This window comes from Tauraco erythrolophus, unplaced genomic scaffold (assembly GCF_009769465.1).
Source record: "Tauraco erythrolophus isolate bTauEry1 unplaced genomic scaffold, bTauEry1.pri scaffold_40_arrow_ctg1, whole genome shotgun sequence".
Taxonomy (NCBI): domain Eukaryota; kingdom Metazoa; phylum Chordata; class Aves; order Musophagiformes; family Musophagidae; genus Tauraco; species Tauraco erythrolophus.
Window position 1 is genome coordinate 442023 of NW_028238614.1, and position 17524 is coordinate 459546.

General features: G+C 47.8%; 1 protein-coding gene across 2 annotated transcripts; it reads right to left on the reverse strand.

Annotated features, from left to right (window-relative positions):
* Positions 1–1300: 1300 nt before the first annotated feature.
* Positions 1301–16073, reverse strand: ACADM (acyl-CoA dehydrogenase medium chain). Of its 2 annotated transcripts, none has more exons than XM_086630618.1 (12): positions 16041–16073; positions 14665–14761; positions 13746–13843; positions 13570–13639; positions 11197–11297; positions 11031–11111; positions 10114–10244; positions 8095–8203; positions 7074–7214; positions 6902–6997; positions 5802–6050; positions 1301–2832 (listed from the first exon to the last, which is right to left on the reverse strand). In XM_086630618.1, the coding sequence occupies exons 1-12, from the start codon at positions 16062–16064 to the stop codon at positions 2761–2763; spliced, it is 1269 nt and encodes a 422-aa protein (XP_086486744.1). In that variant the 5' UTR covers positions 16065–16073; the 3' UTR covers positions 1301–2760. The 2 variants fall into 2 exon arrangements, with proteins under 2 accessions (XP_086486744.1, XP_086486743.1); XM_086630617.1 differs by having other exon boundaries at positions 14665–14764.
* Between the last annotated feature and the right edge of the window lie 1451 nt (positions 16074–17524).

Here is a 17524-nt window from a genome sequence, read left to right on the forward strand (position 1 = left end):
GGGGCTGCGGAGAGGCGGGTGTGGCGGGCAGCGGCGGGAACGGGAGAGCAAAGCGTGTTCCGTGCGGGCGCAGCCCGTGTGCCGCGGCTCTGCCGCTGCCCCGGGCCGCCCCGCCCGCCCCAGCAGCTGCTCCTGCCCGGGGATCGCGCCCCCGGGCCTTCCACGGGCCGAGCAGCCCCTCACCGTCGTCACGGCCCAGCCCCGGGCTCTCTCCGGTGCGTCCGTGCCCCGGAGATGGGGATCCCACCGCTGCACACAGCGCTCCCGGCGCCGAGCCATTTCCCAAAAAAAAACGGGAAGCCGCGGTCTGCCAGCGCTGGAGGAAGGGCCGGTCCAAGGTGAAAAAAAAAAAACAAACCACAAATATTCCCCCTTCTCAGCTGTTCTTGCTGCAGATGTATCACTTAGCTGTTACTGATGGAAAGGAATAATTGGGTTAAATATTCTGGATTTGAGATAAACGTGATGCTGAAAGTCATTCTTCAGGGGAAGCTGCACACCTCTGCTTCCATCACCCTGACGGAACCTTCACCCGCTCAAGGAAGCGGAGCGGGGAGAGGCCGCGCTCGCTGCTCCGGGGCCGCCGGGCAGCATCCCAGTCCGCCGGGCAGCATCCCAGTCCGCCAGGCAGCATCCCAGTCCGCCGGGCAGCATCCCAGTCCGCCGGGCAGCATCCCAGTCCGCCAGGCAGCATCCCAGTCTGCCGGGCAGCATCCCAGTCCATCAAGCAGCATCCCAGTCCGCCGGGCAGCATCCCAGTCCGCCAGGCAGCATCCCAGTCCGCCGGGCAGCATCCCAGTCCGCCAGGCAGCATCCCAGTCCGCCGGGCAGCATCCCAGTCCGCCAGGCAGCATCCCAGTCTGCCGGGCAGCATCCCAGTCCATCAAGCAGCATCCCAGTCCGCCGGGCAGCATCCCAGTCCGTCAGGCAGCAGCAGTGCGGAGCTGGAAGGGCCGCTCGGTGCCGGGCTGCGGGCTGCCACGTACCCCAGACACTGCACAACCGGCCCGAAACACCATTCAGTAACAAGGTGTGACAAGCAGAGCGAGTTAAAAGGACATGAGCTGCTGGAGAGAGTCCAGCGCAGGGCCACGACAATGATGAAGGGAGTGGAGCATCTCCCTTCTGACGAAAGGCTGAGGGAGCTGGGTCTCTGTAGCTTGGAGGAGACTGAGGGGGGACCTCATTAATGTTTGTAAATATGGAAAGGGTGACTGTCATGAGGATGGAGCCAGGCTCTTCTCAGTGGCATCCAATGACAGGACAAGGGGAAATGGATCTAAGCTGGAACATAGGAGGTTCCACTTAAACACGAGGAAGAACTTCTTCCCAGTAAGGGTACCAGAACACTGGAACAGGCTGCCCAGAGAGGTTGTGGAGTCGTCTTCTCTGGAGATGTTCCAAACCCGCCTGGACGCGTTCTTGTGTGATCTGATCTAGGTGGTCCTGCTCCAGCAGGTGGATTGGACTGGATGATCCTTTGAGGTCCCTTCCCATCCCTGACATTCTGTGATTCTGTGAAAAACAACCGCACCTCTCTGCTTATAAACAGTTCTTTATTAGAATGCAGCCCTGCCTGTCAGAAATAACATTTTGATCATTAATTTTACAGTGAAAAAACATTGCGTTGTGAGGTTGTCATTTCTTGCCCCTGCTTGCATTGGGGTAGTATCCAAGTTCAGAACAGCGTTGTTATAATGGAAAATACAGCATTTTCCCACAGGTTCTTTCACGTGGAATCAGTTAAAATGAAACATGTTTAAAATTGAGTGATCGTGCTCCTTTTTTCCCAGTATAACAAAAACACACACCTGTGTTTCTCAAGAGCTGGGCTTAACATTCATCCATAACAAGAAGTCTTGCTTAAGGCACGAGAAAACAGGTGTTTCCTCCATAAATGTCACAGGTTTCCTTGAGGCACAGAGATGAATGCATCGAATGACAAATACTGCAGTTAAGTCACTGAAAAGGAGCCCTCTGAAAACAAAACCTACTTTCTGATCACACTGAGCCATGGATGCATGTGAAACAGACAACCCGCTGCAGCACCCAGCCACCCTTGGAGGAAAGGTACCACCACCCTGTGCTGTACTTTATGCGAGTGTGTTTTGGAAAGGTCCACAAGGCAGTGTGTGTTATGCAAGTTTCTAAAGGCCACAAAACCACAGCGTTGGCACGTTTATTTTAGCATGTGGGACCTGGAGACCACATGCTGCAACGCAGGATTCTCAAGGAAGCACAATCGCTTTTTTACATTTCCCTGAGATGCATTAATTTGATATCCACCCAAACTCCAGTGCTAAAACAGCGGGAGGAAGTCTGTGTCGTTACAAACAATACAGAAAATCCTGAAATCCAATTCCTTGTTACATGCTGAATGCCTTCACAGGCAAAAAAAATATCTAAAAATCAGATTTTTGTTCACACTTTTGATCATACAAATTTTACAGGCAAGGTTTTTACCTCTTGTCCCACCAAAAGCCAAAGGCATGAGTGAAAGAAAGTGCGTGGGGAAAGACAAACAATCCCTTTGGAATTCAGAAACATTTATAAAATCCCAGATTTCTTAGTCAGGAGGAATTAAGTGAGAGAATGGACGGGGAGCACAGAAGTAGTCCTTAATTCTGTACACAATAAGAAGATTTTGAAGGAAAAGAGTTTTTCCACGCCTTTTTACTTGCATTGGGAAACACACTACAGTCATCTTCCACGAGAGTGCAGAACCCTACGGCAGCGGCCAGACACGCTGGATATGTCTCCTTACGCCTTGTATTTGCCAACGTGTTCACGAGCTATGATCATCCTTTGAATCTGGGCTGTCCCCTCATAAATCTGAAAAGGAGAATTGCAATAACATCAGCTGCTCAGACCTTTCTGCGCTTGTGAACCTTCGCAGCACTGATCCAGGGTGGATGAGGATATGCAGAAAGGCAGAAAACTGAAAAAATTCCACGTGACCTGAGTAACTACAGTGGGCTAAATGCAACAAATCCCACACCAGACACCGAGACACAGTCTTCTTGTCTCAGGTGCTCTCACCAAAACTCAGTCAGGTTCTCATGAAATTAACAGGCATAGTGAGTGAAGAAGGATGGGGAAACATTTTATCCAGGGAAAAAAGTCCGTAACTTAGGTTTTACAAAGTAGGTTTCAGACAGTGGGTGAGGGGAGGAGGTGACCTGTCCTCGGAGTGGTGTATGTTCTCGGACTGGCCTTTCAAGGCCATAGCAACTGCTCCCTTTCATCCATTTATTCCCACTGCTCCTTCTTAACTCGTGCTCCATTGAACACAGTTTTTTGGAGTTTTTTTTGTTTGTTTTTGATTTTTGGGTTGGTTGGTTGGTTTTGGGTTTTTGCCATGTATTCTTGCATTTTCCTCTAGAAACATCCTGCATCGTCCCTGTGTTCTACCTGGGTTGCTGCCAGCAGTCAGGGATACACCACACACCACGTGTGTAGATCGAATGCAGACAGCAGGCCACACACTGCACGGGCACAGCGTAACGTGATCCCACGGCAACAGAGTTTAGGGGTTCAAGTGTTTCAGCTCCCAGTTCTGCCAAAACTTGCTTTGGCAGATTGCTCAAAGGCAGGCAAATTCACTTTCTCTGTAGTCACAGAACAGGGATAATCTTCTTGAGAACCTACAAAGCTTTTCCAAATAAAGACGGTACAACCTGTGGTCGCACCAGTTTTTTAGTTCAGAGGAAACTGTTCTTCCTCCAAGTGAGCTCTCTGACTGCTGCTGCTCCCCCCATCTGCTCGCCTCAGCAGCTCCTGCCGTCTGCTGATCTGCTCCTGCTGCACTAAGCACTTCCTGATGAAGACAGCCAAGAAACTCAAGTGTCAAGGCATCAAAACCCACAGTCCTCTTACGTAACGAGGAGAAAGGCTTTGGTTTGAAAGCCAGCAGCAGCAGTTTCAAGAATCCGTGGCAATTGAGGAAGGGAAGTTTTCTGCATTTGAGAAACTAAGTTAGGAGTTTCTATCCTAGTAGCCTGATTTGGAGCCAGACAGAAACCCAGAGCAAGGCATGGACATGTGAGAATATTACCAGTAGGCACAGTAGCAGAATTGTGTCATACTGAGAAATATTAAATATGTGGAGGAAAAGAACAGGTGGAAAACAAAGTTTCTGTACATGAAACATATCCAAAAGCATGTACCGTATGGAATTGGGCAGTAATACAGAAAAGCATAATCAAGAGACATGGATGAAATAATTCTAAAGAGAAAAGCCTTTCCTGTATTCTTCTGGGGATGAAAGGGAGCAGAAAAACACCATAAATGTAACACTAGATCTGATTAATTTGAACAATTAAAAAAGTCTACCTAGCCACACAGTTGTGATGCATCAGTATAATGGAAAATCTAAGTAAGATCCTGTAAAATCAGTCTCAACTTTCAAATAAACTTCTAACCCTCTCACTCTCTTTCTCTAGAAACACACGGAACCTGCCTGGAAAAAAGTCCAATCACAACAGTTTGCTTCCCACTTTCAGGAGTGCAATAAGTACCAGGAACCTTTTGATTCCAAAACAGCAGTTTTCTGCTCTTAGAGAAAAACTTTGGGGTTGTGAGAATACTTTTAAAATTAAAGTCAGAAGTAAGAGAAATTTCAACTACCTGGAATCTTGGGAATGACAGCAGTTATAACTAACGTTACAGATTATGGTCCACATGCATTTCTTGATGTTTATTTTGATATGTTTTATCCAGTCATTATTCATGTCAGAAAGAGGTGAAAGGATAAAGACAACTGGGTTTCCTGGCTATAAATAAATCATTCTTGCTGAATAAAGAACTGTAGCATAGTATATACTAAGAGAAGAATTATGACATGGAATAATTTCCTGGTAATAATACCACAGAAAAAGGTCTGGGGATTATGGGTGACTATGGGCTAAACATGAGTAAATACGAGCATGTTTGATTGGTTTGTTTGTTTGTTTTCAAAAAAAGGCTAATCACTCCAGGCTGTGCCACACTTCCATTAATACAACATATGGGATAATGAATCCCTGGCACTCAGAGCTCATGGTGTCTCAACTGAAGTCATCTGCCCAGTTTGTGATAAGAAAGTTTCGAACAGAAGGTTCAGAGCACAGCAAGAAGTGGTGAAGAGACTGGGAAACAAAGGATAAAAAAAACTAAAACCACACCAGCATGACTGAGCAGGAGAGAGGAAGAAGCTGTTTCAGCATCCTCTCCCAGACTAAACTAAGAGGCAGGTAGAAGCACGTAAACTGTAGCCATTCCCAGTCGTTAGTTGCCTCCTTTGGATGTGACAAGTAGAAGGATGTAATCGGCAACGACCCTTCTTTGCACCAGGTACTGGGCTGAGGGAACACTAAGCTGCAGGGAGGCACCAGGCCAGGGTACGTACGGAAGGTCAGAGATTTCCATCACGGAAGGTTCTCAAGAACAGCATTATCCATAAACCATCTCTACTTACAGAACACCAAAGCAAGCATTGGTGCTTTGATCGGTGTTTCCTACAGTGGGTTCTTCTCAGTTCAAAAGCTTCAAAATGAGCAGTCCAAGGATTTCAAAAAGTTACCACTTCAGAAAAACAAACCCACACCACCGAAGTTATTTCTCTTGTGTAGGTTAAGTTGTTGATCTAGCGCAAAGAGTTTTGTAGGCAAGAATTAGAATGCCCTTTCTTGGAATGGAAAGATTAGAGGTCTCATCCTCCAAACTTGTTTTATATGTGTACCTCATGGTTTCAAATAAGCAGTCACTGGTTTGTTTCATAGAAAACATACGCATTGCTGTAAAGATCACTCTCTTTTACTTACCTGGTAGATTTTCGCATCTCTCATGAGTTTTTCTACAGGATATTCAGTATTGAACCCATTTCCTCCAAAAATCTGCACTGCGTCTGTAGCTACTTGGTTTGCCACATCACCAGCGAACGCCTTTGCGATGGAGGCGTAGTAGGTGTTCCTGCGACCCGCATCGACCTCCCAGGCAGCCCTCTGGTAAGCCAGCCGGGCAAGCTCCACTTTCATGGCCATTTCGGCCAGCATGAAAGACACCGCTTGGTGCTGGGAATGACGAATAAACCAGGTTAGCATCACAGAGTCATGGCATGGTTTGGGTTGGAAGGGACCTTAAAGATCATCTAGTTCCAACCCCCCTGCCATGGGCAGAGAAATGCTCCACTACACCAGGTTGCCCAAAGCCCCATCCAGCCTGGCCTTGAACACTGCCAGGGATGGGGCATCGCCTGCTTAGAGTTCTGTGACATCCGAGAAGAGCACAGTCATCTTAATTTCTGCGTTTGTGAATTCAACACGCTCAGGAAGTTGTACTTGGGGAGTTCCACAGGAATTCAATCAGGCTTTCATAACTGTATGTGGAATTAGCCTTGTAAGCTTTTAATTCTAAAATCCACTTAGCCACAGGGATTAAATTCTGCATTATGAAGTTGTGCTTTACTTTTTGTGAGATCTGTATTTAGTCTGATGTTTATTGATACTTCTTTACGCATGGTAAGCAGTGTGATTGGCAACTATGCTATTAGTATTAATACTGCGAGTCTTGTTTCACGAACCTCAGGGAGGTTTTTCCTTCCCTGAAAATCCCTGTTCGTTAGGATTGAAGAATTTAAGAATTTAGAATTGAGGAATTTAATGTCCTGACAGTACATGAGTTTCATGGTTTGGGGCGGAGTTTTCTCTGTGATTTTACTATTATCATCAATAAGTTATTGAGGAATCCCAGGAGTTCCTGCATAGCTAGATTTACTGAGTGCTCACCTACATACTTCAAAACCCAAGCAATGGCAGGGATACAATAAATCACACGTCCTAAATATCAAGGAACAACCTTGAAAATTCACTAGTAGTGCATCTGAAAACACAGCTTTTTGATAATATTTACGTATTTAACTTACTTCAACGATTGGTTTCCCAAAGGTTTTTCTCTCCAAAGCATACTTAGTAGCTTCATCGAGTGCTCTTTTCGCCAAGCCAACAGCACCAGCTGCTACCTGAGTGAAATACAGCACGGAATGAAAACCAGACACTCCTACTGTATTTTTTAAGTAACTTATTTCTGATACTTACAGGTGGTCTGGTCTTATCAAAAGCTCCCATTGCGATTTTAAAGCCAGCTCCCTCCGCTATTAACACATTTTCTTTCGGAACTCTCACATCTTCAAAGACAATACCTCTTGTATCCGAGCAGCGCTGACCCATATTCATTTCCTGAAAAAGGAAGTTTACACAGGTGCAATTAAATTGGATTCTTCCAAGGTACAACTCATTTCCATTCTTTAGTTTATTCAAAGCATCAAGAAAGCCTCCCTCACCTCCTCCAAACACTTTGGTTTTATCTAAAAATCACCGTATACACAACAAATGCTGGTTTTGCATTTACAGACCAGATGCCCTTAATTTGTCAAAGCTGGGCAGTTTACTTTCTCCACACGTGAAATTAATTCTGTACAGTAATCACTCGTTTGTCTTTTCAGTTATATCCTTTGAGATGGGAGAGGAAAAAGCAAAGAACCTAAAACACAGGCAGAAGTAAAACACAGCTGTACTAGAAAGAAACGAATAAATGAATGAGATTTTCAAGTTTTCCATTTCCTTTCCTAATGTTCAATGTCCGATTTTGCCTGCTACCAAAAATAGTACTTTGTTTTCTTTATTTCTTTTTCCCCCAAAAGAGAACTAGCACCAGTGTCTTCGGGGCCTGTTCCTTGAACAGGAGCAGGTCAAACGAAAGCGCAGCGGGTGTTTATGGTGGACGTTGCCCACCCTGCTTCTCACACTTCCAAGGCGTGCCACGTCACATTCATTGGCACTGGTCAATCAAATGGTTCTCAGAGATCCTTTTGCAGTTGTGCAAAGCCATCTTACTTTAGACCACCCTGAGTAACTCCTTATCTGAACTAACATGATTTTTAAGTACATCTTACGAATAGTTTCTATATGCTGTGACAATGAAAATATCACTGTACATGAGCACGTGAAAACGGTCAGTTGCTCAACAGTCTTTTTTCTTTCATGGCAGTTTGTTGCATTATTGGTTTAGAAGCGAATAATAATTCCTGGCTTGTCAAATAAGAGATACACTGTTCACCTTTCTTCCAATTTGGATTCCAGGGCTATTTGCTTCCACAATGAATCCAGTGAAGGCTTTGCTTGCAGGAGCTTTTGGATCTGGATCGGTACGAGCTAGCAGAAAATACCTAGTGTAAAAGAAAGATGAGGGGAGTCAGTTTATCCTCACAACTAACAACCAGATACTTTTTTAGCTGCTGTTAAATGTTTTTATGTGTGTTTGTACCATGTCATAAACAGTTAACAACCCTGTTTTCTAGCCCTTCCAAAAATAAACTGAGAGGGAGTGAGAGAGAGGAAGTGTCCGTGCATCTCTTACCGCAAAAGTCAAGATTTAATAAAATTACTTCAGATCAACACGCAAAGGTTCTCCACCTTTTCCATGTATTCTAATCTCAGTGTTACAGTCAGCTTCAAGAATAGCACAAAAGAAACCTATTCGCAGCCCATACATAAAAATTATGGCTTAGGAAATACAGTATTGCATGCAAAATGATACTATCCTCTTGATTTCAAATATCTTAATTTTATTCTTCTGAGTCATAAATAAGTTTTTTTGTTAGAAATTAAACAGTTGTAAATCACATTATGGTGTCCAGTAACATCAAAAGACAGCTGGTAGATTCTCTTTGAGGTTCTGCCTTGAACAAGGAAATAAATAATGAGAAAATTTGACTTTATACATAAATGTATAAAGTTCTTTCCTCTTGAATTCAAAAGAATTTATGTGTTGGGGATGAGCATGATCTTATATGAGATATGATGGAAGAGGTCTATATTGTAAAGCGTGTTCCAGAGACACCACGGCAAAATCTAGGTTCTTTGACACTTAGAAAATCATAGAATCATAGAATAGTTTGGGTTGGAAGGGACCTTTAAAGGTCATCTAGTCCAACCCCCCTGCAATGAGCAGGGACATCTTTAACAACATCAGGTAGCTCAGAGCCCTGTCTAATCTCACCTTGAATGTTTCCAGGGATGAAGCATCTACCACTTCTCTAGGCAACCTGTTCCAGTGTTTCACCACCCTCATCATAAAAAATTTCTTCCTTGTATCTAGTCTAAATCTACCCTCTTTTAGTTTAAAGCCATTGCCTCTTGTCCTATCGCAACAGGCCCTACTGAAAAGTCTGTCCCCATCTTTCTTATAAGCCCCCTTGGAGTATTGCAAGACTGCAATAAAGTCTCCCAGGAGCCTTCTCTTCCCTCGGCTGAACAACCCCAACTCCCTCAGCCTTTCCTCACAGGAGAGCTGTTCCATCCCCCTGATCATTCTCATGGCCCTCCTCTGGACCCGCTCCAACAGGTCCATGTCTTTCCTGTATTGAGTTTCATGCACTTCCCCCCACCATCCACTTGTCCCTCATACAGTACCCACCTCTTTCTCTGCTCCTCAGTTCCTGTCCCCTCAAACCTCTCCTGTGCTGAACTGACCAGTGCAGCTACCAAAGGAAGAACACAGCCAGAGTCCTTGTGTGGCCAGTGGATTCCTCTGCTTCAGCTTTTCTCAACCTTCTCAGGACTGCATAAATACAATAGCTAGATGCTTCACAACAAAATAAGGTCCTGTGCCTAGTTACATCATTTGTCCCCTAAGAAAATAAAATGTAACACCACAATCCTGCAATCTCAGAATTTTTCTGCCTTCATGAAAAGTGAGAGATGTTTCTAGTAGAATCAGAAGCAACTGATCTGGGTCACCACACTCACACAACAAAGTCCCTTGTAACAGGAGCCTCTTGAGTACTTTGCAAGTTAACCCTTTCTGTTGCTGCCCTTCCCTGACAGAAAGGAGAACTAATTTCGTTTGGTATCAGTGAAATCTGAGAGGCATTCCTGGACAGAGCTGTCATGTCATGGCTCAGTTTCCTTTCCAGGCACTGCACAGCGGTCACGGATTAGTGTAGTGTGGTAAAACACAGCGGGCGTTCAGATTTGTAACAGATCCTTAAGGAAACACTCGTACCTCACTTGGGGCACACACCTCAGTGTAGATCAGAATAACAGAAAGTGTAACGTGAGTCAAGAGTCAACACACCAGTTTGCTTTCCCACCGTTTGTGATCCACATCTTCTGACCATTAATAACATACTCATCTCCTTTCTTCTCAGCCTTTGTTTTTATGCCAGCCACATCAGAGCCTGCTCCAGGCTCTGTTACACAGTAAGCCTAGAAGAAAATCAAATGCAAAACCTTGAGGAATAAAAGTTCTATTTTTAGGCAACTACAAATTACTGCAAAATTACGTGCACCAAACTCATCGGTAAAAGTTTTAAGTGAACTGCATGGAAAACTCCAAAATATTACATCAAAAAATCCTCAACAACTGTCTGAGCAAGAATCCAAACATGTAGGGTTACTTTTCCTTATAAATCAATAATAACACTTAAAATGGTCTTTTAATGATAAACAGAACCATTCTGTAACTTTTAATAATTAATCACGTTCTTACGCTTCCCAAACTATGAAAGCTGAGGGTCTTTAAAATCTGAAAATAGCAGCACAGAGCAACGTTTTGTGGTAACCGCGCTCTTCATTTTGTGAGGCTTGGCTGTTCAGATTTTCATGCATTGCACATGAATCTTAACTTCTTTCTGTGCAACAAGTACTGCCTGGGTAACAGTTAACACTCATAAAGGCAGTTTAATGCCCGTCTGAGTTGCATTTGTGCTCTTATAAACCTGGCATTTTTCGGAACTCCTACACCTTCCCTTGCCAGTGAATTACAAGGCATTCATTTTCAGTAAGTGGCTTAGGATGGTTTTCCAGGTAATACCTTCCCTTTGCTTATTGACTGTATCTAACCCAATATTCCTTGACTTCCAGTAAATGCCACTGTTTGTGTAAAAACCAAACGGGGCGAAGTTGTGAGTAGATACCAGTGTTTTAAACAAACAAGCCAAACTCGTTAATATGATTTAGGAACATTCTGCAGTGTTGCTAAGTTACACTTACACACATCATGGGTTCCTCTGTCATTCTTCCTAAGTATTTTTTCTGCTGCTGCTCATTTCCTGCAATGATTACCGGCATTTGCTGAAAGAAAATATTTAGACCATTAATCTGTCTGTTTAAAGGGCACGGGCTTAGTGTGAAGGGGGTAAGGAAGGACAGAGCTCACCCCTAGGGAGTTTGCCTCGATGGCAGTTTGAACCCCCGTACATCCGTAAGCCAGCTCTTCCGTAATAAGGCACGCTTCAAAGCTGCCCAGGCCAAGGCCACCTACAGGTTAAGCATTTCAGTGACTAAAATGAGTTTAAAGCGGAACACATTAGTGAGTTACAAAAATTCATTATCAAAAACACATTGCCCCACGTACTGTGTCTGATTAGACATTTCCATGCCAGCTTTTTTAATAAAGTTTTGTCCTATCAGTAACATGACTCAAAAATGACACTTCTCAGTCCCAGGGTGACTGTGTGCTGGATGTGGGACAAGCACTGGGATCCTTCGACTACTTCACATCTGAGCGTTTCCTTACGGAGTTCTCAGGAAGCAGAGAAAGGGCCACGAGGGCTCGTGAGCCGCCACAGCACCCAGGAGTAAAGAAGTGTCTGTATCAGTCAGAAAAGCAACTGACGGAAGCCAACACTTTGGGAAATGTGAGAAAATGCAGTAACGACACAGCAACACTTCCTCGAAATGTTTCCCCAGCCTTCGGGTGACTTCCTCAGCTAAAAGTGTCGCTGGTTTCTTTGCTAGCTAACCCTCGACAGATGTTTCTTCTGTGAATTTGCCCCGTCTTGGTTTGAACCTACGTACAATCTTAGCACTGATGCCATCCAGGGGCAAGGATTTTCACAAACTACCTGTGCACCGAGCCTAGAACCACCTGGTTTGTTCTGCCCCTGCTGCCTGCTGGCTCCCTGCGATGCCTTCCGGCGGCACGGACGGGGCCAGCGAGCTGCGAGCCCCTCGTCACACGCCCCGGGACACCGGCCGTTTAGGCGTTTCTCACACGGAACCCGTTCCGTATCTTTTATCATCTCTGTCATCTTTTTAGGAACCTCCTCCAGTTCCACAACAGCCTTGTGAGGTGGAAGGATCAGACCGCACAGTGAATTCAGGTGCACTTTGGATTCAATCGGCAGCACAATTACGGCTTCTGCTTTTCTCCTCGTTCCCTTCTTCATTTCTGACCTTAAATTTACGGGTTTGACCACTTCTGGGCATTACGCTGACACCTTCACAAAACTATATATGACAATTCCCAAAATATCTTTGTTTTCCAGAGGCAGTAACTTGCTCAGAAGAGCCCATTTTATCTGGGAAGTTTGGATTGCTTCTTTCCTTCCTCGTGTGCATCATTTTTCCTGTTTTGAATTTCATCTGCCGTTTTAACAGTCGCCCTTTTCTTACCTCCTCCTGCAGCTCTTCACACCAGCCTCACCTTCTCTGCACTGAAAAACTCGGCATTATCCGTAAACTCTCTGACCCCACTATTGATATCCTTTCCCAGATTACACACAGGCATCCCGAACAGCACAAGCGCCAGCAAGACTGTGCTGCTGATTTTTCCACTATGAAACCGGATGATTTTTCAAATTCATTGTGGAAGTTTGAGCATTTTATACCGATCTGACGTCTCTTGTTCACACACTTATTAGCTGCCTCAGAGAACTCCAATTATTTTTTGTGCCATGACTTCCTTTTACAAAGCCCCTTCTCTCGCACGTGATGTTTATGTGTGTCCACTCTGCCTGTACTTCATCCTACTTGCTCTGAATTTACACGGCATATCGGGCTAACTGGTACGTCCTGCCCCAGCTCTCTCCTTGTAAAGCAATGGTGTCCCGTTTGTCACTTGTAAGGTTTAGTCTCATAGCCAGGCGATTACACACTGCAGTAGTCCAGCTATTTCAGCCTCGAGTTTCCCTAGAATCTGTGGCTGAATAAACGCGATCCTCACAATTGTTCCTTTAGTCTCTTTGTCCTTTAACCTCGTTAATTAAATTTTTGATACAAGATATGCCTTGTGATGAGTCTTCCAAAAAGATAGGGTCTGCTATGGACATTTCCTCAACTTCTTTTTCAAGTCATATAAATGCAAAAAAGAAAATCTGAAATTTATCATTTTTTCCACAGTTAGTCATACCTAAGCACTGCCAAAGCACTGCTGTACTGCAGGTCATCTAAACTGGAAAACTGTCCTTCTGGAACACACTCTTGAATTGCTCCAGCCTGTGTCAGAGTCTAGATCAAAATATCACCTCTTAATTTCTCTGCCTCACCGCTGACACGGCACACCAGGGGAACATGAGGCAGTTGTAATCACGGTGGAAAATCCGTCATAAATTACGAAATCATGTTCTGTCTAATTTGTTGCCTGATTACATCCAGCCCTAGTAACAATGGTATGTGCCAACCTGTCCACTGATTAAATCTAGAGTACTCAAGTATGCAACTGTTCATTTTATCCAGAATTGCACAAATAAATCTCCCCTAAGGCCTTTTCTTTGTCTTATTTTACATATTAAAAACAAAGTTTACTTACCACAGCTTTCTGGTATGTGTGAATTTATAAGGCCAAGTTCCCAAGCTCGTTTTATGAGCGGAAGAGGATACTGAAATAAACAGGGAGAATCACCTTCTGATTCATCACAGTTAACATTTTTCATTTTATACAGGTTAAGATAATCTATTTTTTCCTCTACTGCATGGTAGATTTACCTCTCCAGTTTTGTCGTACTGTGCAGCAACAGGAATAATTTCCTCCACAGCAAATTTACGAGCGGTAGCTTGAAACTCTTTCTGTTCATCAGTAAGTTCTGTTAAAAAAAAAGAAAGTAAAAAAAAACCAGTCACAAATTCTGTACTCTCTTTAATTTTGCCCATTGTCAGACTATGAGAAAACTAAAAAAAGTCTCGTTTCCTTCCAGGACAATTCAAACCACCAGGATGCACCTTCCTGGGCCTCTCCAGAAACCAAAGCAGCTCAACTTCCTTTTTCTCTCTAGAGAAAACCTCCACAGATCTCTAATGAACACCTACAATGCACTTACTTACTTCTGATAAAATTATCCACAAAATATTGAAAATGGAGTTCGAAGTACCATGTAACATAAAATGCATGACCAAAAGAAATTAGAAGCACGCTGTGTTAATTAAATGAAGGAGGAGATGGAGGCAGACACATCTTCCTTACCTGATGATTCTGGCTACTTACTTTCACACGCCTGCGCTTGACCCTCTAAATTTGCTTTTACTTATATAATATGCCAAGATGAGGATGAATTTCTTCATAACCAAGTTCAACTAAGACTACATACAGTTATTTTAGCATTTTAAAAGCCAATGTGGTATAATGATTCAAAGCTAAGGCAACTTTGGCAATAAAAAAGTTCAGGACAGACATTAGTTAAAAAAAAGAAAATCTCCTAAATATTACACATACCTGTTTTTTCTGAGCTGGAGAAGAAAGTAATTTTGATTTTCAAATACTTTTTTAAAAAAGAACAGAAATCTATTCAGCATAAACACCTTCATTGTAAATTCATACTGAACTGCAATGCAGTTGTTTTGGGGTTTTTTCCTAACTCTGCAATTTGTCCTTAAGTGCTGCATTTCTCTCAAAAACTGCAATTCTTACCAAAGCTGAAGCCAGCTCCTGGTTTGCTCGTATGCACGTTCTGAGCAGGCTTACTAGAACGTGATCTCCATCCATGCCCTACAAGGGTTCGGAGCATCTGCTAAAGAAAAACAGCGTGAGGTGTGAGCTCTTTGCAGCTCAAGTCTCATAAAGCCACGGGCCCGACTGCAGCACAACTGCACGGCGCAGCGTGAGGAACGCGGGCAATAACGGGCATCGACACAGGGAGAAAAAGTATTTTCAGAGAATAGTGAAAACATCCATAAAGTTGGATGTTAAGTGAGTGCATTAATATTTCGGGATTGTGTTTTCCAGGAGGCAATAGATTACTTGTTTGGAGGCTTCACAAGCCACAGCCATTGCAGAATGGCACCTTGATTCCTTACCTAAGCTCACCTCCTTGCCCGAGCTCTTACCTAACTGCTACCACCAGTGTACAGCAAGGCAAAACGATCAAACAGTACCAACAAACATCTAGAAAGGCTTCAATCCTCTCAAACGTTCTATACCTTATCCGAAAACACACAAGAAGATGAGGTTGAGAAAAGGCCACTTTTTTTAAAAGAAAGGATGACCCAGTCATATATAGCTTTGCCACCAAAAAGTTCTGCCCGAACTGGAGAAAGCCCTGAACGCAGACTGACTCTGAAGGTGACACCGCCCGAAAGCGGCTGTCAGACGTAGCCGCAGCGCTCACGCCTGCCATGGGTGCAAGCCTGCCATGGGTCTCGTGCCAGAGCGGTGCACCAGGCCCGCGCGAGGTCACTGCCGGCGCCGGACGCTGCCCCCAGCAAACGCAAACACCACCTGGACGGGGGTCCGTACCGGGGGGCGGCGTAACGGGGTGGCCAAGGACTAAGGATCTCCGCCAGCATCCCTGCCCGTGACCCGGCGGGCTCGCGCCGCGCTGCTTGCGCCCCTCCCGCATTCCCGGCTCGGGATCGGCCCCGCTGGCGGGGGCCGCGCTCCCACCGCCGGCGCCCCCCGCCGCGGGGCAGTCCTGCCGAGACCCAGCGCCCTTCCCCTCTGCCCAGCCCGGGAGCGACTCGGCAAAGCGGGGCGCAGGAACAAACGCCGCCATCGCACAAGGTCCTAACCCCCGCGGAGGCCGGCGCTCCGGGAAGCGGCGGCCGCCCGCCGCGTGCCAAGAACCGCCGCCGGCAGCGGGGCCGTGCGGGAACGCGGGCACCGGGGCCGCCCCTGGGCCCGCGGCCGTCCCGGCGGCGGCCCGGCAGCCCCGGGGCCTGACACCGCCGGCGGCGGCCCGGCCCGGCCCGGCCCTCGAGCCGGCGGTACGGCGGGCGGCAGCCGGGCTCGGCCGAGGCCTCCCGCCCCCCCGCCCCGTCGCGTCCCGCCGGGCCCGGCCCGGCCCTTACCCGACCGGCTCCGAGCGCGGCCATCGCGGCGGCTCCCGGCAGGGCCCGGGCGGGCGCGTCTGGACGGGGCGGGCAGCGGGGGGCGGGGCCGGGGCGGGGCCGGGGGCGGTTTGTGCCCCCGGGGCTGCGGGGCGCGGGGCTGCGGGATTCGGGGCTGCGGGATTTGGGGCTGCGGGATTCGGGGCTCGGGATTCGGGGCTGGGGATTTGGGGCTGCGGGATTGGGGGCTGCGGGATTCGGGGCTCGGGATTTGGGGCTGGGGGATTCGGGGCTGCGGGATTCGGGGCTGCGGGATTCGGGGCTGCGGGATTCGGGGCTGCGGGATTTGGGGCTGCGGGATTCGGGGCTCGGGATTCGGGGCTGGGGATTTGGGGCTGCGGGATTGGGGGCTGCGGGATTCGGGGCTCGGGATTTGGGGCTGGGGGATTCGGGGCTGCGGGATTCGGGGCTGCGGGATTCGGGGCTCGGGATTCGGGGCTCGGGATTCGGGGCTGGGGATTCGGGGCTTGGGATTCGGGGCTCGGGATTCGGGGCTGCGGGATTCGGGGCTCGGGATTCGGGGCTCGGGATTCGGGGCTGGGGATTTGGGGCTCGGGATTCGGGGCTCGGGATTCGGGGCTGGGGATTTGGGGCTGGGGATTCGGGGCTCGGGATTCGGGGCTGGGGATTTGGGGCTGCGGGATTGGGGGCTGCGGGATTCGGGGCTCGGGATTTGGGGCTGGGGGATTCGGGGCTGCGGGATTCGGGGCTGCGGGATTGGGGGCTCGGGATTCGGGGCTCGGGATTCGGGGCTCGAGATTCGGGGCTCGGGATTCGGGGCTCGGGATTTGGGGCTCGGGATTCGGGGCTCGGGATTTGGGGCTGGGGATTCGGGGCTGGGGATTTGGGGCTGGGGATTCGGGGCTCGGGATTTGGGGCTGGGGATTCGGGGCTCGGGATTTGGGGCTGGGGATTTGGGGCTGGGGATTCGGGGCTGGGGATTCGGGGCTTGGGATTCGGGGCTCGGGATTCGGGGCTGCGGGATTCGGGGCTCGGGATTCGGGGCTCGGGATTCGGGGCTGGGGATTTGGGGCTCGGGATTCGGGGCTCGGGATTCGGGGCTGGGGATTTGGGGCTGCGGGATTGGGGGCTGCGGGATTCGGGGCTCGGGATTTGGGGCTGGGGGATTCGGGGCTGCGGGATTCGGGGCTGCGGGATTGGGGGCTCGGGATTCGGGGCTCGGGATTCGGGGCTCGAGATTCGGGGCTCGAGATTCGGGGCTCGGGATTCGGGGCTCGGGATTTGGGGCTCGGGATTCGGGGCTCGGGATTTGGGGCTGGGGATTCGGGGCTGGGGATTTGGGGCTGGGGATTCGGGGCTCGGGATTTGGGGCTGGGGATTCGGGGCTCGGGATTTGGGGCTGGGGATTTGGGGCTGGGGATTCGGGGCTGGGGATTCGGGGCTCGGGATTCGGGGCTCGGCGCCGCCCGCTCTGCGCGCCCCGG